The sequence below is a fragment of the Entelurus aequoreus genome, linkage group LG02 (assembly GCF_033978785.1).
Source record: "Entelurus aequoreus isolate RoL-2023_Sb linkage group LG02, RoL_Eaeq_v1.1, whole genome shotgun sequence".
NCBI lineage: Eukaryota > Metazoa > Chordata > Actinopteri > Syngnathiformes > Syngnathidae > Entelurus > Entelurus aequoreus.
This window is the reverse complement of record NC_084732.1, coordinates 43185873-43209925: the sequence shown is the minus strand read 5'-3', so window position 1 is coordinate 43209925 and position 24053 is coordinate 43185873. Positions and strand designations below refer to the sequence as shown.

The window sequence follows — 24053 nt, the reverse complement described above, 5'->3', positions numbered from 1 at the left end:
GTGGCGGCCGGGATGGAGTTTGCTGCCTGGTTGGGCGCAGCTGAGGCACCCAACCAGCAGAGCTCCCGGCCCCAGCCCCCCCCCCCTCAAGGGGCGGATACCAGACGCGCTCCTTGCGGTCTGGAACAGTCTTTAAGGGTGGGTGGCGGGAGGTCAGGATGGGGGAAAAATCCTCCCCTCTAAATTGTCCAAAATGTCTTTTCCCATCCCCCACCTGAGGTCTTTTGGGAGGATGAGAGGAAAAAGTCACTGACGTGGGCGGGGCTAGAGTCCTAGGGGGCGGAGCTTGGCACTCAGAAGGAGACTGTGGCTGACATCTAAATTTCAAAATAATGTCCTGATAATGTTTAATTTTATAATTAAAGTCTTTAGGAGGTTGCTGACAGAAAGAGTCAGAAGAATTTAAAAAAACATATTCGTCTCTGACGTCATCCACAGTGGGCGGGATGACGTCATCCGTGCGGGTCTCCAGCTGACTGACAGCCCAATCGGTGAATTGCTTGGCAAAATGTGTGATGGGATTACCTAATTTTGGCGGCGAGGAATACTGGTCTGGCTGCAACTTGCTTCGGTCCGGGGGAGGAGCTTGCGGGAGCGACAGGTCATAACGGCGAAACGAAGCCTCTTTGGCTGGCTTCCTTTTTTGCTGACGCGTCCGGTACTGCGGTGGCGCGACAATGTCCTCGGGCCATACGGAGTTGAGTGGGATCAACTTTCCATTAGGACCCCAAATCAGGTCCTGGCGCTCCAAGGGGGAATAGCGGAGAGTCTCCGCCTCCATTGCCTCCAAATCTAACCACATACCTAAGTCCAGCTTCTCGAAGTTCGTGGCGGAAGAACTGTATGCTGTTCTCCTTCTGTCACGTGAGGGTCGCATATTTGTGCGGGATCGTTCCTCCAGTGCAACACGAACACTCCGGACAAAAACGTGAAGGTAAGAGATGGTTTAATTAATATAAATCATAGCCAAACAGAAAAACAAGCAAAAGAAAAGCGTGCCGAACGCACGGGAAGCCAAGGCTAACACTTAGCACAAGAGTCGGGAACATGAATACAGAAAACGTGACTGATGCTTACCGCAAACAAGGAGAACAGCCCGAGTGAACAAAAAGGCAGGTTTAAATAGTGTCAGTGATGGCAAACAGGTGCGCGTCGGGAACACAAGTGGCAGGTGAAAATAATAAGTAACCATGGTGACGAAACAAACTCACAGGTGCACAAGCAATAACAAAAGGAGTCCAAAACTAACAGAAAACACAAAAACATGATCCGGCCCACGGATCATGACACTATCTGTGTTGGCCCTGTGATGAGGTGGCGACTTGTCCAGGGTGAGATAGGCTCCAGCGCCCCCCGCGACCCCGAAGGGAATAAGCGGTAGAAAATGGATGGATGGATGGATGTTACCATGAATTGATTAACGTGGACCCCCACTTAAACAAGTTGAAAAATGTATTCGGGTGTTAACATTTAGTGGTCAATTGTACAGAATATGTACTGTACTGTGCAATCTACCAATGAACGTTTCAATCAATCAATCAATCAATATTGGAAGCCAGTGAAGCTAAACATCAGTTCATGAGGCATTTCCATGATCAAAAGTCAATGTGTGAGTTAACATTTCTGAGAAACAGCATTTTCCGAACTGATGTAATTACAGTAAGTGTGTTTATCCTAAACATTCCTGCCACCTATTACACTTTATAGCATATTTACTCGGAGAGCCAAGTGTTTTCTGAGGTGATACTTGGTGAAAATAGTTTGACTACCACTGCTCTTAACCATTTCTGTGAGTGGCGAACCCTGACAAAATCAACAAGAGCAGCTCATCAGTTGTGTTTTTTGTGCTAGTGTGCTACGTCCCACCTGGTAGATACTCATTGTGGTTCTCCTCATCAGAGTCAGCAAAGACTTCAGCCAGCTCTTGGTCCGACATGTCGGTCAGCTCGGTGAGGTCTAGGAGGTCAAAGTGGACTTCTAAAGATGACACACTGCTCAGAGGTTCTGTGGGCAAAGAAAAAAGGCACACATTTGAATCTGCAAAGACAGCAACAAATCTAAAATAAGTTAACTTGTACTACTTCCTTATGTGATACAAAAACAGATCCTTGCCTTCTGCATATGTAAACGCTAATTCACCACATTTGTTAAAGTTCAAGTACCAACGATTGTCACACACACACACACACACACTAGGTGTGGTGAAATGTGTCCTCTGCATTTCACCCATCCTCTTGTTCACCCCCTGGGAGGTGAGGGGAGCAGTGAGCAGCAGCGGTGGGTAACCCCCAATTCCAACCTTTGATGCTGAGTGCCAAGCAGGGAGGTAATGGGTCCCACTTTTATAGTCTTTGATATGACTCGGCCGGGGTTTGAACTCACGACCTACCGATCTCAGGGCGGACACTCTAACCACAAGGTCACTGAGCAGGTTGGATGGTACATGAAGGGCTGCTTGAATTAGTTTGGTGTGAAACAAACCTGTCATACGTCCTTTGAGATTTTGAGCGAGCTCTCGGCTCCAAAGTCAGTGACCTCTGACCTCGCTAATGTTCCCACCAAAGACTAGAAAAATGGGACCCATTCCCTCCCTGCTTGACACTCAGCATCAAGGGTTGGAATTGGGGGTTACCCACCGCTGCTGCTCACTGCTCCCCTCCCCTCCCAGGGGGTGATCAAGGGTGATGGGTCAAATGCAGAGAATAATTTCGCCACACCTAGTGTGTGTGTGACAATCATTGGTACTTTACTTACTTTACTCCAATATTTTGTCTTGTCAGACGAATGAAAGCTGTCACAGCTACAAAGGCAAGCATCTATTTTTCTTCATTCTGAAGCAGATTGAGGCGTTTCCACGTGAGTCGAGTCAGCCTGTCAACTGTGGATGAATCCCTCCACAGGCTGTGTGGGTGTTCAAAAGGCTTCCACGAGAAGCTGTTAATATTCTCTTCCAGGCTGCAGTAACGCTGCTGTGGAAAACAAAGACAAATGGCAGCCTTCTCTGTCGGCTTTCCATTCTGTGCTGAGATGCACATGGAAGTGTTCCCTTGGGGAGTTCAGTAATGACCCATCACTGATTACAGTATAAATTGTGGCGCTTTGACGGATCAGACCTTTCCTGCCAAGATACTGACGAGGGAGAGGAGATGAAAGGAATGGGATGGTAATGTAAAAGTGAAGAAATAGAATACATGATGAAAATGTTTTCAAAAATGTCAACACCTCTTTTTATGCACAGCTTGTTTTTTTTCTCTTTCTTTAATCCCCATTCCTCTTGTTTTCTCTACCCCACTCATCTTCTCCTTAAATAATTGATCAGTGCGCTTTGTCTCCCAGACAGGGTGAAAAACTGCCTCCATTGCCAAAGCTAATCAGGGTAGGCCTTGCTTGTGTGTGAATTGACACTTGGGTTGAACCACAAATGAAAGATTTAAAGCTGTACCCGGCAGTCAAATGTGTGCCGAATCATTTGACATATCGCCGCTTTTGCCAGCATGCCTTTAATTCCCTCCTAAATATTCATTAGTATTATATTCATTTGTGTGAAGTACAGGCCTCAATGGTATGGTAATTAATTTGGGAAAATATATATAATGTGACATTTGCATTGATCCTACAAGAAACAGAAAATGATTGCATGTCCACTAATGAATGTGACAGATATAATTATTGTTTCATCAATCTCTAAGTACCAAGATACTATTTCGCAACAATTTAAAAGAAGTCTCCCAGATGTCCCACTATAGTGTATTCCTAATGACATTTAAATGGCTTTTTTTTTTTTTTTTTTTTTTTAGTAAGTGTATAAGTAAGGTATGTGAGATTGTTGAAATGTTGTTGAAATGTACACATCCAAGTACGAAATAAATAAATAATTGAATAATTGAATTGAATTGAATTGAATTGAATTGAATAATTGAATTGAATTGAATGGCTTAAAAGTACTTTTAGTCACCAGCCCTACTGCGAACATCCGTTTTGTGTGTGTCTGTAGCTTAATCTGTAGTCTGTATCTTGAGGGTAACTGCACTTTTTTTTTTAGAATTTTGCCTATTGTTCACAATCATTATGAAAAACATGACGATTAATGCTTTGGGGTTTTTTTGCATTGTAAATATTAAATGAATGTGATCAAAAGTTTGCTTACAATGGAGCCTATGGGAGCCACCCAATTTCGCCTATAAATCCCTTAAAAAAACATCCAAACACCTCCATTAGTTTTATATACATGATGTAAGTATATATGTAATGTAGTAACAAGCACATTTATAATAACATTTGATATTTACGTATTGTGCTAATGTTAAGCATACGCACCGCATTAATTTAAAAAACGCATCACAACGTTTGCTTTTCTTTTCTTCATCACTGATTTCTGCTCACTGCGGACTTTATGAGAGCCAACAAACATTATAAAACATCACTTACTGTGCAATGTCTGCTGTTATTAGGATGCCGACTGCTAGATGAAGAATGACTCATAAAGAAACGGTGTGTGCGGAGGGCGGGGGTGACCTAGCGTCCTTTTGTGTCGTTCTGGCCATTTCCAAGTCCTAAATGGCTGTCAAAGTGTTCCAACTTGTCGGAATACCTACTCAGACGTCTTTTGTCCAGGTGTGATGCATGATTTATGATCTAGAATAAACTTACAGGGAGCAAGGAAGTGAGGAAGCAGCAGACCACTCAAAGATGTAAACATAGTGACACACTAAAAAGTTTGTCTACGTTAGCGATTATAATAACAATATCACTGATACTTGGTTAATATTCAAATTACGAAAATGTAAATGGAGTATTGTTGTCGTTTTTTTAATGGTTATTTATTGGATTCCCTGCAGCCTAAGCAGGGAAGCCCAGACTTTCCTCTACACAGCCACTTCGTCCAGCTCTTCCCGTGGGATCCCGAGGCGTTCCCAGGCCAGCCGGGAGACATAGTCTTCCCAACGTGTTCTGGGTCTTCCCCGTGGCCTCCTACCGGTCGGACGTGCCCTAAACACCTCCCTAGGGAGGCGTTCGGGTGGCATCCTGACCAGATGCCCGAACCACCTCATCTGGTTCCTCTCGATGTGGAGGAGCAGCGGCTTTACTTTAAGGTCCTCCGGGATGGCAGAGCTTCTCACCCTATCTCTAAGGGAGAGCCCCGCCACCCAGGGGAGGAAACTCATTTTGGCCGCATGTACCTGTGATCTTTTCCTTTCGGTCATAACCCAAAGCTCATGACCATAGGTGAGGATGGGGACGTAGATCGACCAGTAAATTGAGAACTTTGCCTTCCGGCTCAGCTCCTTCTTCACCACAACGGATCTACACAGTGTCCGTATTACTGAAGATGCCACACCGATCCGCCTGTCGATCTCACAAATCCACTCTACCCCCACTCGTGAACAAGACTCCGAGGTACGAACTCCTCCACTTGGGGCAGGGTCTCCTCCCCAACCCAGAGATGGCACTCCACCCTTTTCCAGGCGAGAACCATGGACTCGGATTTGGAGGTGCTGATTCTCATCCCAGTCGTTTCACACTCGGCTGCAAACCGATCCAGTGACAGATGAAGATCCTGGCCAGATGAAGCCATCAGGACCACATCATCTGCAAAAAGCAGAGACCTAATCCTGCAGCCACCAAACCGGATCCCCTCAACGCCCTGACTGCGCCTACAAAATCTGTCCATAAAAGTTATGAACTGAGGGGCAGCCTTGGCGGAGTCCAACCCTCACTGGAAACGTGTCCGACTTACTGCCGGCAATACGGGCCAAGCTCTGACACTGATCGTACAGGGAGTGGACCGCCACAATCAGACAGTCCGATACCCCATACTCTCTGAGCACTCCCCACAGGACTTCCTGAGGGACACGGTCGAATGCCTTCTCCAAGTCCACAAGCACATGTAGACTGGTTGGGCAAACTTCCATGCACCCTCAAGGACCCTGCCGAGAGCATAGAGCTGGTCCACAGTTCCACGACCAGGATAAAAACCACACTGTCCCTCCTGAATCCGAGGTTCGACTATCCGGCGTAGCCTCCTCTCCAGTACACCTGAATAGACCTTACCGGAAAGGCTGAGGAGTGTGATCCCACGATAGTTGGAACACACCCTGCGGTTCCCCTTCTTAAAGAGAGGAACCAATCCAGAGGTACCGCCCCCAATGTCCACGCGATGTAGCAGAGTCTTTTCAACCAAGACAGCCCCACAGCATCCAGAGCCTTAAGGAACTCCGGGCAGATCTCATCCGCCCCCGGGGCCTTGCCGCTGAGGAGCTTTTTAACTACCTCAGCAACCTCAGCCCCAAAAATAGGAGAGCCCACCACTGATTCCCCAGGCACTGCTTCCTCATAGGAAGACGTGTTGGTGGGATTGAGGAGGTTTTCGAAGTATTCTCTCCACCGATCCACAACATCCGCAGAACACCATTCTCACCATACACAGTGTTGACAGTGCACTGCTTCCCTTTCCTTTTTTTTTTTTTTTTTTTTATTAATGTCATGCCCAGCTTCTCGGGCAAATCATATAGCAGATGTAGATGCCCATATCGGCTGTTCAGATTTACTTTACAAAAGAGAAGTGTAGGATACTTCTCTTGTTGCCTTACTTGTATTTTGACTTTATTAAATGTATTTATATTATCATTTGGTGCAGCCGGGCCGGAGCAGGAGGGGATAGAAAGAGAGAAAAAGGAAGACAGAGGGGGGAATTGTGGGGACAAGAGGGGGATTAGACAGAGAGACAAAAACAACAACAGCAAACAAAACAACAACAACAACAACAGAGCAACATCAGCAAATACGACATGTACAAATATGATGGTAAAAGTAATAGCAAATAAGCAGTTAGCGAAAATAAAAATACAGAAATGACAATGAGCATTATTACACTAAAAATGGAGCAATATGAATACCAATAGAAATAGTGCTATTGATAATAAACAATACCAATACTTTACCTTTATTATCAACAATACAATTGTTCAAATGCAACAATACATATACGTAATTATAACTTGAGATACGAAAGAATGCAGAAAAATGGAGGGGAAGAAAGAGAAGCAACCTACATTAACCTTGTAGATTGTTGTAGTAACAATAGGTTAAGCTTTGTCAGTGTGCCATGTGTTATACCCAGTTTACCCTAGGGCAACAACGTTAATATATGTTTGATGAAACGTGATTATGTGCATGAGTGTATGTGTGCATATGTACTTGTATATGTACAGTATGTGTATGTGTGCTTGTACAGTGAATGTATATGTACAGTATGTGTATATGTGTGTACAGAGAATGTATATGTACAGTATGTGTATACAGTATGTGTGTTTGAACAGTGAATGTATATGTACAGTATGTGTATATGTGTGTTTGTACAGTGAATGTATATGTACAGTATATGTATGTGTGTGTTTGTACAGTGAATGTATACGTGTAGTATGTGTATGTGTGTGTTTGTACAGTGAGTGTATATGTACAGTATGTGTATATGTATGTTTTTACAGTGAATGTATATGTACAGTATGTGTATACAGTATGTTTGTATAATGAATGTGCGTGTGGATGTACGAACTTTGAGTGTGTAAATATGTACTGTATTTATTTGTATATGTATGTGGGAGCGTAGGTACCCATGTATGTCTGTATGTATGTGTGTGAGTATATGTGAATTTGCATGTACAATACATTTGACTCCCAGTGTGTGCGGGAGCCAGAGTACGGCCCCAGCCTCCCCGAGAGGCCATCCCACAAACAGTAGATGTGGTGCCCAGGGAACCAGGGGCCACCTCCCCCACGCAGCCAAGCCGGACAGCGACAGGAACCCCAGAGCCTGGCCCACCGCGCCGCCCACAAGGGCCAGCAGCAGGCCGCAGACAGACGCACCCGGCAGAGGACAAGGCACGAGAAAAGCAGGGGGCAGCCAGACCCCAAGCCAGCGAGAGACCATACCCCACACGGACAGAAAGGCGGGACGCCCCGCCCGGACGGGAAGACCGCCCCCGCCCCACCCCCGGAGAGCGCGGCGACCCCACCCAAGCCGGCCGCCACAGGACCACCCAGCACGGGGCCACAGGAACCACCCACCCCACCCGCAGGGACCCCAACGATGGAGATGGAACAACCAGCAACCGCCCCGCCGAGTCCCCCCCTGAGGTAGGGGAATAAATAAATAAAATAAATAAATACATAATAATAATAATAATAATAATATTAATAAAATATATTTAAAAAAATAACAATAAATAAATAATTAAATCTATTTATAAAAAATAAAAAAAAAGAATTAAAAGAAGATCACAGACATGCTGACACACAAGGTCGCTACCCCAACAACTGGCCGACTCGCAGCACCTCGGAATACTCTGCTGCAGCACCAAGCTACCACAGTAGACGCAGGGACCAGACCCAGCAGGCCCCAACCAAGACGGGCACCCGGAAGGGATGGACGGTGGGGCCCAGGAGCTCCAGACACGCAGTCCGGATGCAGTAGCCTGAGGCGCCGACCCCCACCCGACAGGCAGGCCCAGAACGTACCCCCAGAAATATACATACATATATATATACATACACATAAACATACACATGTACACATACACACACATACACATGCATACACATACACATATATATACATACATACATACATACATACATACATACATACATACATACATACATACATACATACATACATACATACATACATACATACATACTGTGGATAATGCATATGTTTAAGAGTTATTTCTTTATTCAAAATCATGTTTGAATCAGCTCATATTTTTCCATGTATACTCTGTATACCAGTTTCTCTTTGTCTTCAGATTGCCTGTTTAGACAGGGTCGTAAACCATCAGGAATGTGAACACAACCCCCAAGTCTCTCTTCTTATCAGTGTTGAGAGGAGGGGGGGGGAGATGGGGGCTTTCTTTGTGTGAAAAGAGTTGCTTTTTCCTTTGGAATGCCAGATCAACTTGGGCTACGCATTTGTATGTGTTGTTCGAGGCTGGTCTCTATTCTCAAATATTTGACAATAAATTACAAAATACCTATTCTGTGCTTGGTGGTACCTTTGAGTTCAGTTATATGTCATCTAAGGAACTTGGGACTGACCAGCGTTTTACATCCCACTTGGAGGAACATCTGGTCAAACGCAACAATTTGGGGGCTTCGTCCGAGATGACACGCTGACAATTGGACCTTCTCTTGCAATCTTCTGGACAGACTCACATGGCCAAAACATAATTCAAGGTAAGCAGAACCTTTCTTTTTAGATAAAATCTGCATTAGGAGTCTGTCCTGAGGTCTGTAAGTCAAACACAGAATTGTACCCCAGACACAGAGTGGTGATTTTGATTGATTGATTGCATTTTGATAGATTGGTTGCATTTTGCCGTAGCCACCATTGCATAAAAGTTGTGAATACTACTCACGTCATTGTGTCAAGATTACCGTGACGGGCTGCTTCACTGACGAGTAAGCAAATAGTAACGGGTTAGAGTTAGAGGCTCTAGCTGCGTATTGTACAATAAATTGCACGGGTTAGAGTTAGAGGCTCTAGCTGCGTATTGTACGATAAATTGCACGGGTTAGAGTTAGAGGCTCTAGCTGCGTATTGTACGATAAATTGCACGGGTTAGAGTTAGAGGCTCTAGCTGCGTATTGTACGATAAATTGCACGGGTTAGAGTTGGAGGTTCTAGCTGCGTATTGTACGATAAATTGCACGGGTTAGAGTTAGAGGCTCTAGCTGCGTATTGTATGATAAAAGTACGGGGTTAAAGGCCGCCGTATGGTTCAGGGGTTTGAGGCCCCTGAAAAAAAAAAATGGACACAATGGCCAAGGAGTGTGACAGACAAGAATAGGGAGGAGGTGAGGGTGAACCATGTATAGTCTTTGATTTCACTGATATGATCAATACGGTACAAGGGAAAAGGTACGTACTGACTTGTGTTGACAATCACAGTGGTTGGCCGGAAGCAACAACAACCTCAAAAGAGGATGCAATATCAGTAATTAAATGACTTGTGAATGACCTAGTACCCCGACATGGTTTCCCCAAAAAGATTAGGTCAGACAACGGCAACCATTTAAAAAAAATACTCACTTAGCCTTGGTCGAAAAGGCTTTCAGACTAGAACACAGGTTTGGGGTACCATCCTGAGTCCCAAGGTAAGGTTGAAAGGATGGACCAGAATATCAAAAACTAATTGGCTAAAATCTGTGCACAGACCAAATTTAATTGGATTGACATGTTGCAATTAGCGTTAATGATCATTCGAAGGTCCGTGAATAAAACTGTTTTACCGCCCTTTGAGTTTTTCACCCTATGAGCTGCATACAGGTCAGCCCAGGACCAGCAGCCGCCATGGAAGGAGGACTCAGCGTAAAACCAAAATGGTATTTTACACAAAAAATGCAGAATTTGTGTGCCAGTTCTTCTGTTCAGATATGAGGATGACAGCCCGCCACTCCAGAATCCCTTCCGGCCGCTGAGAGGGTCAAGATCTAGGTCATCAAACGCAAGTGGACGGAGCCCAGGTGGACTGGTTCCTTCAAGGTCGTGGAACGGACGTCTCACGCCCTTCGACTAGCTGGTAAAGGGGACACCTGGTACCACCTCTCCCTCTACACTCCTGCTGAAGAACCTGACAGATTACCAGCGGATGTCATTGCTGACATCGCCACTACATCTGCCCCACTCGACCCCCTAGCAGCGCCTTTTGAGCCTGAGGCATCTGAAGAAGAACGGGAGCAGAAAACGACTCATTTTTAGTGTGTTAACGAGGTAACACACATAAGGGGTGATTGTGCTAGTAACCTCTCCCCGTCTAGGTCATAGAAGAGCGAGGCTTTAATTACACACACATAATCATACAGCCCAGAAGACGACGCTGAGAGGGAGATTTTCTACCTATATTACTCTTTTTAACTTCTATATTGTATATCCTTATTTGAGACCAGCCTTTATACTCGAAGTTATCCAATTTCTCTTGCTTGTTTTCAGCATAACTACATGTGTCGTTACATTAAGTGAAAAGTTTGATGTTTATCCCCGTTTTGTTACCTAAATTACTCTGATATTGATAGACGAAAGGCAGGATGTTACACCCGGTAGTGTTCCCTGACGGACTGGTGCTTGGGCGTGTTCTACTGTCTTTGTGTCTCAGTTCTTCCTTCCTGACGACAGTGACTGACAAGTGTCTAAGAACAAACAGCGGACTTTAAATAGACTGGGTCAAAGGGGATAGCAAGACTTATTTTTTGACCTGTGCAGTGTGATTAATTACGGGGGACACAATAGCTATTACCGTGGTAATAACCTCTATATTTGTTACGACTCAACCCTGAACCATTGGTGTCGGATGCAGACAACATACTATGGTAAGTGGTGCCCATCGTCCCTTTTATGTTGTTTTGGGGGTTGACCTGACTGATACAGACTCTAAAGGAATTATTAAAATTAATGTCCTTGAGAGGGCGTTAACTACCTCTACACCCTCTGTAGCACCTAAAGTACCACCCCACCTTGGTGGTGTTTCAGAGGCTCTCACATCTGTGCGTGCTAATGACATCACCACCGAAGGCCTGGTAACTTTGACCTTAGGAGCGGGTACAGGTAAACCTGTGGCTCAGGTGGATGCCAAAACCTGGGTGACTGTGTTGCTTGTTCCGCTGGACGTCCTTTTCCCCACACTTACCCCGCCCCTTTTAAGTTGACTGACATAAATGGCTCAAACTGTCTTATTTCCTTGTTCTCTGAACCCACGCCACCAGGGTGCGATTTGTTGGCTAGTGTGTACCCTCCTGTTGACAATTCCACCCGACTTCTTCCATTTGTGGCCCAAAAGCTGAATTACACGTGTTTTCAATTCAAAGGACCCTCTTCGTCCCCCAACAAATTGGGTGACATTAACCCTTCCTGGTGCACCCCACTGATAGATGGCTCAAGGATAGGCCTTTGGGCAAGAGCTGACTTATTCTGGTGTGGTGGGAAGCACAGATTGCACATTAGAATATGGTTAGACTGGTGACCCCACTCACCAAATTAACACCCCTTGGAACTCCTGTTTCAGCGGCCTCTCTAACTCCCCGCCGCCGTTGAGACTAACCAACCTGACTCGTGACGCCGTTGAGGGACTTGCTGAACAACTTGCCCCGACCTCCCTCAGGGCCGTTCAGATCCGCATAGCCCTTGACCGCATCCTAGCCAAGGAAGAAGGTGTGTGTGCAATGTTTGGTGACCAATGCTGTACCTTCATTCCTAACAACACTGCCCCCGATGGCTCGGTCCAGAGCGCCTTAGAAGGCCTCAGAGCCTAAGAACTTACTGAAGTTTCCGGTGTCTCTGACCCCTTTAAAGATTGGCTTCATAACACCTTTGGCAGGTGGTCTGACCTAATTAAGTCGGCCCTGGTCTCCATTGGAGTTTTCTTGGCCGTCATAACCTCATGCGGATGCTTTATTGCCCCTTGTGCTAGGTCTCTATGCACCCGCATCATTGTTAGAGCTGTCAAAGGTCAACCCCACCCTGGTTCTGGGCTTGCTATGTCACTGAAGGGGGTCAAGCATAGTGGTGACTTTCAGGGACTGTTAGTTTCCTTCCCTGACAATGACGACATTGACGTTGACTCCCTCCTTCTCTCTCCCATGTAATAACTATGGTTTGATTGTTTATCGATAGCTTGCTCGAAAACCAAAACAGCACCTACTTTAATGTAGTAGCGTGCTTTAGAGGTGTTGCTCTCGTAGGAGAGATCTTTTGGATAAGATCTGAAGGGGGATTGTGGATAATGCATATGTTTAAGAGTTATTTCTTTATTCATAATCATGTTTGAATCAGCTCATATTTTTCCATGTATACTCTGTATACCAGTTTCTCTTTGTCTACAGATTGCCTGTTTAGACAGGGTCGTAAACCATCAGGAATGTGAACACAACCCCCAAGTCTCTCTTCTTATCAGTGTTGAGAGGAGGGGGGGGGGGAGATGGGGGCTTTCTTTGTGTGAAAAGAGTTGCTTTTTCCTTTGGAATGCCAGATCAACTTGGGCTACGCATTTGTATGTGTTGTTCGAGGCTGGTCTCTATTCTCAAATATTTGACAATAAATTACAAAATACCTATTCTGTGCTTGGTGGTACCTTTGAGTTCACTTATATGTCATCTAAGGAACTTGGGACTGACCAGGAGGAACATCTGGTCAAACGCAACAATACATACATACATACATACATACATACATACATACACACACACACACATACAAATACACAGTTTGTCAGCCCCGACAACCACCACGCGCGCGCGCTGCCACCAGTCACAACCTCAGCCACCCCCCTGCACCAGACCCAGCAGCCACGGGCGCCCCACACCACAAACAAACGGCAGCAGAAACAGCAGCCACAACACCCCTAGACAGCCAGCACCACCCAATCAAATCAAAGTGATCCAAAAAAAAACGCGACCGGCAACCACACGCCAACAGGATCACAGAGACCAGCCAGCGCCAGCCCACCAGCAAGCCCAAACGCCAACACGCAAACAAGAGACACCAACCCCCCACCCCCCCCGCCCCCCAACGCCCCCCCCCCCACCAAAAGACCCCACCAACCCAACCCAATCCCGCACAAACACACCACCGCCCAAACAACCGAGACACAGTATCCAGACCAGACACGGGCGCCGCGCCGCCACCACATCAAGTCGCCAACAGAGACCCCAAAGCGCAAGGTCGGGCCACACGGGCATGGACCCCACCCAACAGGAAGCGAGACCCGCGCGACGCCACACACAAATAAATAATAAGATTAAACAAAAATAATAATAATTTAAAAAAATAATAATAATAATAATAAAATGAAATACAAATTAAATTAAATTAAAAATAACAAATACAAATAATTAAATAATAAAAATTATTTTAAAAAAATAAATAAAATAAATAAATAAATAAATAAAATTAAAAAAAAAAATTATATATATATATATATATATATATATATATATATATATATATATATATATATATATATATATATATATATATATATATATATATATATATATATATATATATGTATATATATATATATATATATATATATATATATATATACATACATACACACACACATACATATATATGCTTCCCTTTCCTGAGGCGGCGGATAATGGTCCAGAATCGATTCGAAGCCGTCCGGAAGTCGTTTTCCATGGCTTCCCCGAACTCTTCCCATGTCAGAGTTTTTGCCTCCACGACCACTGAATCCGCACATCACTTGGCCTGTCGGTACCTGTCCGCTGCCTCCGGAGTCCCATGAGCCAAAAGAACCCGATAGGACTCTTTCTTCAGTTTGACGACATCCCTCACCGCTGGCGTCCACCAGCGGGTTTTAGGATTACCGCCACGACAGGCACCAACCACCTTGCGGCCACAGCTCCAATCAGTCGCTTCGACAATAGAGGTGCGAAACATGGTCCACTCGGACTCAATGTCCAGCACCTCCCTCGTGACATGTTCAAAGTTCTTCCGGAGGTGGGGATTGAAACTCTTTCTGACAGGAGACTCTGCTAGACGTTCCCAGCAGACCCTCACAATGCGTTTGGTCCTGCCAAGTCTGTCCGGCATCCTCCCACACCATCACAGCCAACTCACCACCAGGTGGTGATCGGTAGAAAGCTCCGCACCTCTCTTCAACCGAGTGTCCAAAACATGAGGCCGCAAATCCGATGACACAACTAAAAAGTCGATCATAGAACTGCGGCCTAGGGTGTCCTGGTGCCAAGTGCACATGTGGACACCCTTATGTTGGAACATGGTGTTTGTTATGGACAATCTGTGACGAGCACAAAAGTCCATTAACAAAACACCACTCGGGTTCAGATCCAGGTGGCCATTCTTCCCAATCACGCCTCTCCAGGTTTCACTGTTGTTGCCAACATGAGCGTTGAAGTTCCCCAGTAGGACAAGGGAATCACCCGGGGGAGCACTTTCCAGTACTCCCTCGAGTGTATCCAAAAAGGGTGGGTACTCTGAACTGCTGTTTGGTGCATAAGCACAAACAACAGTCAGGACCCGTCCCCCACCCGAAGGCGGAGGGAAGCTACCCCCTCGTCCACTGGGTTGAACTCCAGCGTGCAGGCTTTGAGCCGGGAGGTAACAAGAATTGCTACCCCAGCCCGTCGCCTCTCACTGCGTGCAACGCCAGTGTGGAAGAGAGTCCAGCCCCTCTCGAGAGAACTGGTTCCAGAGGCCTTGCTGTGCATCGAAGTGAGTCCGACTATATCCAGCCTCTATGGCCCCTCCCATGAGTGGTGAGCCCATTGGAGGGGGGACCCACGTTGCCTCTTCGGGCTGTGCCTGGCCGGGCCCCATGGGGACAGGCCCGGCCACCAGGCGCTCGCCATCGTGCCCCAACTCCGGGCCTGGCTCCAGAGAGGGGGGCCCCGGTGACTCGCGTCCGGGCGAGGGAAATCTGAGTCTTGGTTCTTGTACAATATAGGACTTAAATTAGAAAATAATCATATAGCCCCATGCAATTAGTATAATAATATACATTATATTTGTACATATATACAGACATGTAGAGTCATCCCACCCTAAATGGCACTTAAAATATTGGAGCTTTACTATGTCAAAGATGTTTTAAAGTTTTGTATTATTGTTTTGACTTTCAAAACTTATTTCACATATTTTTGGCCTAAATTAAGTTGTATTTATGTATTACATGTATTACAGGGCAGTATAAAAAACATTGTGACATTTGTTTAAAATTGATATAACTGATTTGTGTCATAAAGCTACAACCTAAACTTGATACAATAAAGTTACTTGTGACAATGCAAGAGCTATTGCAATGCATTGTGGGACTCGTAGTGTCAACGTGTTTTAAATCGATACTAACTGGCTAGTGTAGACTAAAATATGGTTGTCAGTTTCTCAGAGTTGGAGTCAATGTTTGAAATGATTATTAAAATACATTATAATTACTACTATTGCCAAAGGTATTTTTTAGAGTCTAAATACGGCCATGCTCCAGGGCTAATGCCTGTGCGACAGTTCGCTGTGTCAACCTGCTTCCATGCTGGACAATGAGTTGACAGCCTCTGGCTTTTAGCTCACTGGCTAGCACTGCTTGTGTCCTCAACCAGTGAGGACTTGTGGAGCCGTGTAAGCAGGCCCACAGGTGAGCTGTGCTGCCAGGTGGCAAGGCCGGCTAGTGGGTCACAGACATTAGCCTTCGGATGAGCTGTCAAAAAGGGTTCAGTTAGTGAAGCAGATAAAAGCTGCCTTGTCACCCATGGAGCCCCAGTATTCAGCGCTGTGTTGCACTGATGCACAATGAGAGCTTTCAGCATTACAGCCCTGTGCTGCAGCCATCTTTTAAGGATTTAATAGTGTACTTTAAATGTCTAGTTAATAATAGGCTTTTTACAACAGAAAGTAAACCATTAATTTTGATTGAATTGTACTTTAAAGCATAAATATAAATAGTCAATAGGACATATTTTTTATCTGAATGATCCTTATTGCATAGATGATTAGACACATCTGATATTAATCAGTTAAAGGCCTACTGAAACCCACTACTACCGACCACGCAGTCTGATAGTTTATATATCAATGATGAAATCTTAACATTGCAACACATGCCAATACGTCCGGGTTAACTTATAAAGTGCAATTTTAAATTTCCCGGGGAACTTCCGGTTGAAAACGTCTATGTATGATGACGTTTGCGCGTGACGTCAATGGTTGAAACGGAAGTATTCGGACACATTGTATCCCAATACAAACAGCTCTGTTTTCATCCCAAAATTCCACAGTATTCTGGACATCTGTGTTGGTGAATCTTTTGCAATTTCTTTAATGAACAATGGAGACTGCAAAGAAGAAAGCTGTAGGTGGGATCGGTGTATTAGCGGCTGGCTGCAGCAAAACAACCAGGAGGACTTTGGTTTGGATAGCAGACGTGCTATCCGACACTAGCCGCCGACCGCATCGATGATCGGGTGAAGTCCTTCGTCGCGCCGTCGATCGCTGGAACGCAGGTGAGCACTGGTGTTGATGAGCAGATGAGGGCTGGCGTAGGTGGAGCGCTAATGTTTTTATCATAGCTCTGACGAGGTCCCGTAGCTAAGTTAGCTTCAATTGCGTCATTAGCAACAGCATTGCTAGGCTTCGACAGGCGGCACAGCATTAACCGTGTAGTTACAGGTCCAGTGTTTGGTTCGGTGTCTCCTGATAGTAGTATTGTTGATCTTCTGTCTATCCTTCCAGTCAGGGGCTTATTTGTTTTGTTTCTATCTGCATTTAAGCACGATGCTATCACGTTAGCTCTGTAGCTAAAGTGCTTCACCGATGTATTGTCGTGGAGATAAAAGTCACTGTGAATGTCCATTTCGCGTTCTCGACTCTCATTTTCAAGAGGATATAGTATCCGAGGTGGTTTAAAATACAAATCCGTGATCCACAATAGAAAAAGGAGAAAGTGTGGAATCCAATGAGCCCTTTTACCTAAGTTACGGTCAGAGCGAAAAAAGATACGTCCTGCACTGCACACTATAGAGTCCTTCACTCTCACGTTCCTCATCCACGAATCTTTCATCCTCGCTCAAATTAATGGGGTAATCGTCGCTTTCTCGGTCCGAATCGCTCTCGCTGCTGGTGTAAACAATGGGGAAATGTGAGGAGCCCTTCAACCTGCGACGTCACGCTACTTCCGGTACAGGCAAGGCTTTTTTTATCAGTGACCAAAAGTTGCGAACTTTATCGTCGATGTGCTCTACTAAATCCTTTCAGCAAAAATATGGCAATATCGCGAAATGATCAAGTATGACACATAGAATGGATCTGCTATCCCCGTTTAAATAAAAAAAAAATCATTTCAGTAGGCCTTTAACCTGCTAAAGCAATTATCCACCCATTAAGACATCCCCTTTACCAACCAGTAACTACTTTCTATCCTTATCAACATCTCATGATCTCTCTCTGTCGCGCCTTCCATTGTACTCACGTCTCTTCTCGGAGATGTGCAGAAGGCTGGCGGTGTGTCCTGCAAAGCCAGCTTCCTCCCCCTCTTCCTCGCCTGCAGCGTACTGCTGGAACAGCTCCTGAGAAAGGTCACCTGAGCTGGAGAGCTTTAGCAGCTTCTGGATGTCTTTATTAGGCTCTAATAGAGCACAAACACACAGGATGCAGACATTGGTAATTGGAGTAGTAGCCATATGCACTTCAGTGGATGAACATTTTGATCTTAAAACTCAAATGTGGAAAAAAAGCTCAAAGTAAAACTGAGCAACACGTGAAAGGGAAGTAAGTAGAAAGTACATTTTACTCTATTGGGCATTTACATTTTTTATCTGGCATCTCTTCATACATTGTCGTACCTTGCACGTTGTATCTGAATTAGGGGCTTTAAATGCAGACATCTACAAATACAGCATTGATCAGGCCAGATTTGAGTGGAATTTTGCAAGATGCAGCAGTTGTGTGTATATTTTTTATGTGATGAAAGAGTAACAGATGGCTGATGGGCTGTGCCAGATGGCAAGTGTCATTTATGTTCGCATCATTTTTTATTTTTTATCCCCTAACAAATAAAATATGTGAAGATAGGAAGAGAAAATGACACACTATCATTGATCATTGATTTCTATTGATTGCTTGCCTCAGAGAGTGATAACAATAACATAATGTTTGCTGTTGGCATTGTTAGAATGCTTAATATTTACACCGCAAAACAGCTTTGATTTGTTTTAGCTTATTCGTGTCATAGAACTCTGAGAAGTAGTAACCTCAACCTAGGTTTTAACCTATTTTCTGCAGTTGTTGTCCACTATTTAATTTGCAACAGTCTGTTTTGAACGAATAATTAATATAGTGAATGAATAATTATATCGTTTTTGTTGACATTTTGGTCGGATGAATGCGCCTGAATGTACATAAGATTTATTTCCACATACGAAAAGGCCTGGGTCGGATATGAAAACATTTCGAAGTGCACTGTTCACACTGACATAAAAAATCTGATACAGGTCGCATATGGGCAAAAAAAATCCAATGTGTGAACAAAGGCCAAAGGCAAGTCAAGTACTTCTAAGACTATCATGACAAATTTAATCAAGCAATCCATTATGTGCGAGGTTAGAACAACTCTTCAGACAGGTGACCCATGGACGATAGAACCCGAAGATGTTGATGACTAAATGGGGCACAATGTAGGACATGGGCCTTCCTCCAGTATATAAGTTAAAAGTTAAAGTTAAAGTACCAATGATTGTCACACACACACTAGGTGTGGTGAAATGTGTCCTCTGCATTTGACCCATCCCCTTGATCACCCCTTGGGAGGTGAGGGGAGCAGTGGGCAGCAGCTGTGCTGCGCCCAGGAATCAATTTGGTGATTTAACCCCCAATTCCAACCCTTGATGCTGAGTGCCAAGCAGAGAGGTAAGGGGTCCCATTTGTATAGTCTTTAGTATGACTCGGCCGGGGTTTGAACTCACAACCTACCGATCTCAGGGCGGACACTCTAACCACTAGGCATAGTGGTAGAGCGACAAAGCTTTCAATCCAATATGCCCAAGTTCAAATGTTTTTTCGTTCGTTGACAAATGGTGTCAGAAGTTGGATGATCATCTGTGTGGCCATTTGTGATGTGCCTAGTTTTAATCTCTGTGCACTCGTTTTCAGCATTGCAGTCTTGGGAGAGCACGGAATTCTCGTGTCTGGAAGTAAGATTTTAGTGCAACATTTTCTGTGGCTGATAAGACAAATACATGAGAGGCAGCTCCGGCGGCAAAAGCCACAGATGGAGGTCAATCCTTATGATGGGGGTATGGTGTCCTGTTGCAGTTGCTTCCTCTTTTTCGTATTTGCTTCGTAGATTTTGGCCAGGGTTGTTTCATATGGGTGCATTTCGGTGCGGACAACGAGCTGCCATTTGAGCGGGCGTGAGCTTTAGCTTCCTAAGTAGCTGGACTTATGTCAAAAGACTTAAGGTCTTGCTTCCAGACGTCCCTGTAGTGTAGTTGGGGGCGGCCAATGGGTCTCTTACCAGATGCCAGTTGCCCAAAGAGGATATCTTCTGGCATTTGTCCATCGTCCATCCGCCGAACATGGCCAAGCCAACAGAGACGGTGCTGCCTCAAAAGCGAGAACATGCTGGTAAGTTGTGCTCTCTCCAGGATTGTCTTGTGGGTGATTCTGTCTGCCCAGTAAGCACCTCAGGCAGCGAAGGTGTAAGAGTTCAGACAATGCTTTTGGTGTGAGTATAGCGTCCTGGTTTTGCTGCTATTCAAGCGTGTGCTTTGATGACACAAGGTCTGTAAACCTGCGTATCTGTGTAGACTGTGCGTTTTCCATTATTCCATTCTCGACTTGTGAGCTTTCAATAAATGCTAGCAGAGTTTCCAATGTGGCTGCTGAGTTCAGCATCGAGTGACAGGTTGTCAGTGATTGTGGATCCAAGGTTGGTTAAGGAGTTTGCGGCTTGCAGTGTGTAATACCCTGTCCCATTGTCTTCGTTTTGCCTTGGATGATGGTTAGACTAAAGTCTTTGCAAGCTGGGTTAAACTGGTCCAAATGGGTTTGCAGGTGCTCCTGGGTGTAGGCTACCACTGCTCTTTGCACTAGATCAATGTATATGGGACAGGTTCCCGGATAATCAGAATGTTGAGCCTGTGTGAGACATGCACCCGCCTCCGTAAATGAGAGACAGTGGGCGAGTACATGCCGTCACTACAGTTGTCCATGTAGTCTGGCTAACATTTCCAATAGTCTCATTCTCTAGAGTTGTCGTCACTGTTTAGGTTTTCCAATCCGAAGGACTGAGGGTCAAATCTGTGTTGTGAGGTTACTAGTCTTCAGTATGTGTTATGTCGAACTGGGGAAGGAGACGGCACGACAACAGGATATCAAGCTCAATAGGTTTTATTGCGTGCTTGATGAGTGAATGGAGTGTGTATGCTACTATATGTGTTTGCATGAGAAACTATGTGAATGAATTTCACCATATAAATACCGTAAGGCAGGGGTCTCAAACACGCGGCCCGCGGGCCAATTGTGGCCCGGGAGACGTTATTTTGCGGCCCCCACCTTAATATGAAAGTTTAATGTTAGTGCGGCCCGCGAGTTTTAAATGAATGGCGCTTGACAGCGTTGTGTGCGGAGCTGAAGAAATCTACCAATCACGTTGTGGTATGAGGCTCTCGACAATATCGAGGGCGTGCCGTGATGGCACTGTCATCAGTGTCCTCTAGAATCTGTCACCGCATCATCTTTTTCTCCATACTAACAGCGTGCCAGCCCAGACACATGTTGTATGAGGCTTCTAGAGACACACGCAGGTTATTGCAAGACATACTTGAGGAACAGCCATACATTTCACACTGAGGGTGGTCATATTTTATTTTATTTATATTTTAACACTGTTACAAATATGCGCCACACTGTGAACCCACACCAAACAAGAATGACAAACACATTTCGGGAGAACATCCGCACCTAAACACAACATAAACACAACAGAACAAATACCCAGAATCCTTTGCAGCCCTAACTCTTCCGGGCTACAAAAACACCCCCGCTACCCCTAACCCCGCCCAACTCAACCCCCCCCCATCTCCCGAATTCGGAGGTCTCAAGGTTGGCAAGTATGCATTGATGTCACTTGCGTAATGCAAGCAGAGAAACATTTTGCCGCTTTTCTATGACACACGCTCTTCCTTCCTCCCTCCCTGCCTCCCTCCCTCGCCCGCCTGCTCGCTCCCGCCCCCGTTGTAAACAGTCCGGGCGGGGAAGACGAGCACTCCGCCGAAGGAGCGAGCGACAATACAAAAGTGTGGTGCACTGGACCCCAGCGCTGATACAGACGTGGTGATGTTAACCCGTTCGGGGCTAATTGTGCTACCGTAACTGTAAACTCCACCCCCCACCCTCCTCCCGTTGGCTCCAGACAGAGACGATTTTTGATGCAATATTTCTTTCACAGGGGCACCCCGACGTGTCTTATTTCATTTCATTTCATTTTTATTTATCTCCTTCATTGATGTGCATCTTTGATCGATAGACAATTATACCTCAATTTTTAAATTATACATTTACACACCAATGCCTGAGAAGGAGCAGGATGAAGAAAAATCTTATATTTTTCTGCCCCCTTCAACATAGTACGTAGTCTTACTTAATGATATCATATAAACAAACAATTACATCCAAATATAACGAAAACAAACAAAAAAACACAAGAAGTGCAAAACTTCATGATGTACAAAAAGAACAAAAAAAACAAAATAAGTAGTATACACCTCACAGGATGATACAAAACAAATACAAAACTAGGCAAAAAATAAGTAAAATAATAAATATAAAGCAAAATGTAAACAGTTATGGCTGTCCATATGATCTCATTGTTCTGTCCTTATATATTTTTTCAATTGGAATATATTTTTACAATCTTTTATCTCTTGTAAAGAGAATTCCATAGTTTAACCCCCACCACTGATATACACATTTGTTTTAAAGTTGTCCTTGAATACTGATGTTTGAAATGACCTTTTCTTCTATGCTCTTCATTCTCAGAAGTGATGACAAACATTTTTTGTAAATTTGCTGGTAATGTTTTACTTTTAGCCTTAAACATGACACATAATGTCTGTAACTTTACTAGCTCCTGTAGTTTCAATAAACCCGAATTAATAAATAATATGTTAGTGTGTTTTAAGTAATCTACTTTATGAATAATCCTTATAGCTCTTTTCTGTAGTTGATACAGAGAAAGTTGCGTTGCACAAGGAATACAATTTGAAACGTCATTATACAACTAGACATGCTGAGGAGTATGCAAAATACTAGGGGAGTGAACCGGGTTGCAAATTTTAAAACCAGTCTACTGAGGCAACAAGATTTCGTCAAGAATTGAAATGACCTTTTCTTCTATGCTCTTCATTCTCAGAAGTGATGACAAACATTTTTTGTAAATTTGCTGGTAATGTTTTACTTTTAGCCTTAAACATGACACATAATGTCTGTAACTTTACTAGCTCCTGTAGTTTCAATAAACCAGAATTAATAAATAATATGTTAGTGTGTTTTAAGTAATCTACTTTATGAATAATCCTTATAGCTCTTTTCTGTAGTTGATACAGAGAAAGTTGCGTTGCACAAGGAATACAATTTGAAACGTCATTATACAACTAGACATGCTGAGGAGTATGCAAAATACTAGGGGAGTGAACCGGGTTGCAAATTTTAAAACCAGTCTACTGAGGCAACAAGATTTCGTCAAGAAAGCAAGCGAAAAGAGCGATGCAGCAGTCAAAGCTAGCTACATGGTGAGTGAGATGGTTGCTAGGGCGGGAAAGCCATTCAAAGGAGGTGAATTCATTAAAAAGTGCATGTTAGATTTTTTTTAAGAAATCTTTTCTTGCGGCCCAGCCTCACCCAGTTTCTGCATCCAGTGGCCCCCAGGTAAATTGAGTTTGAGACCCCTGCCGTAAGGGGTGTTGAGGTGCATGTGGAATGAAAAGCATCCAAGTCCAAAGGGAATGATCCAAAAGGGTGTCCAAGGTCCAAGCGGGGTCGTTGCAGGAGGGCGAAATCCAGAAGTCCAAATCAGGGTCAAGGATCGGGGAGAGCAAGCAGAGTCCAGGAGGGAAATGGCAGCGGAGGGATACAGCGAGGCTGGGACATGGGTACAGTGGGAAGGAACGAAAGACAACACTGGGATCAGGAAATGAGGCACAAGGAAAAAGGCAAAAGAGCGAGAGCTGGAGGGAAGTCAGATACGTGAGGCTTACTGCGAGCAGAGCGACGTTCCGACGACGAGGAGTCAGCGTCGGGGCTCTTTATACTGTCGTCCCTCATCAAAACCAGGTGCGTTGTTAGTAGATTGTCTCCAGCTGCGGCGGAGTGTGGGCGCGGTCTGCGTGATGAGCGCGGGGGTGTGTCTGGTGCTCACAGCGGAGCCTCTGAGCGCTCCAGTAGCAGAGGGAAGCAAGGAGTGCGCGTGTGCCGTAACAGTGCCCCCCCCCCCCCCCCCCCTTATGCGAGGCCCCCGACGAGCGCC

At 44.8% G+C, this 24053-nt stretch overlaps 1 protein-coding gene across 2 annotated transcripts in view; it reads right to left on the bottom strand.

The window, feature by feature from the left end:
- dbndd1 (dysbindin domain containing 1) overlaps window positions 1–24053 on the bottom strand; it is a 60252-nt gene that overhangs the window by 23945 nt on the left and 12254 nt on the right. Inside the window, exons 2-3 of one of the 2 annotated variants that reach the window (XM_062027284.1) lie at window positions 18000–18155; window positions 1867–2004 (exon numbers count right to left, since the gene is read on the bottom strand). In XM_062027284.1, the coding sequence (XP_061883268.1) occupies window positions 1867–2004; window positions 18000–18155 (294 nt within the window). Of the gene's footprint in view, window positions 1–1866; window positions 2005–17999; window positions 18156–24053 lie in introns of those variants that run through there. The other variant, XM_062027293.1, reaches the window with a different exon arrangement.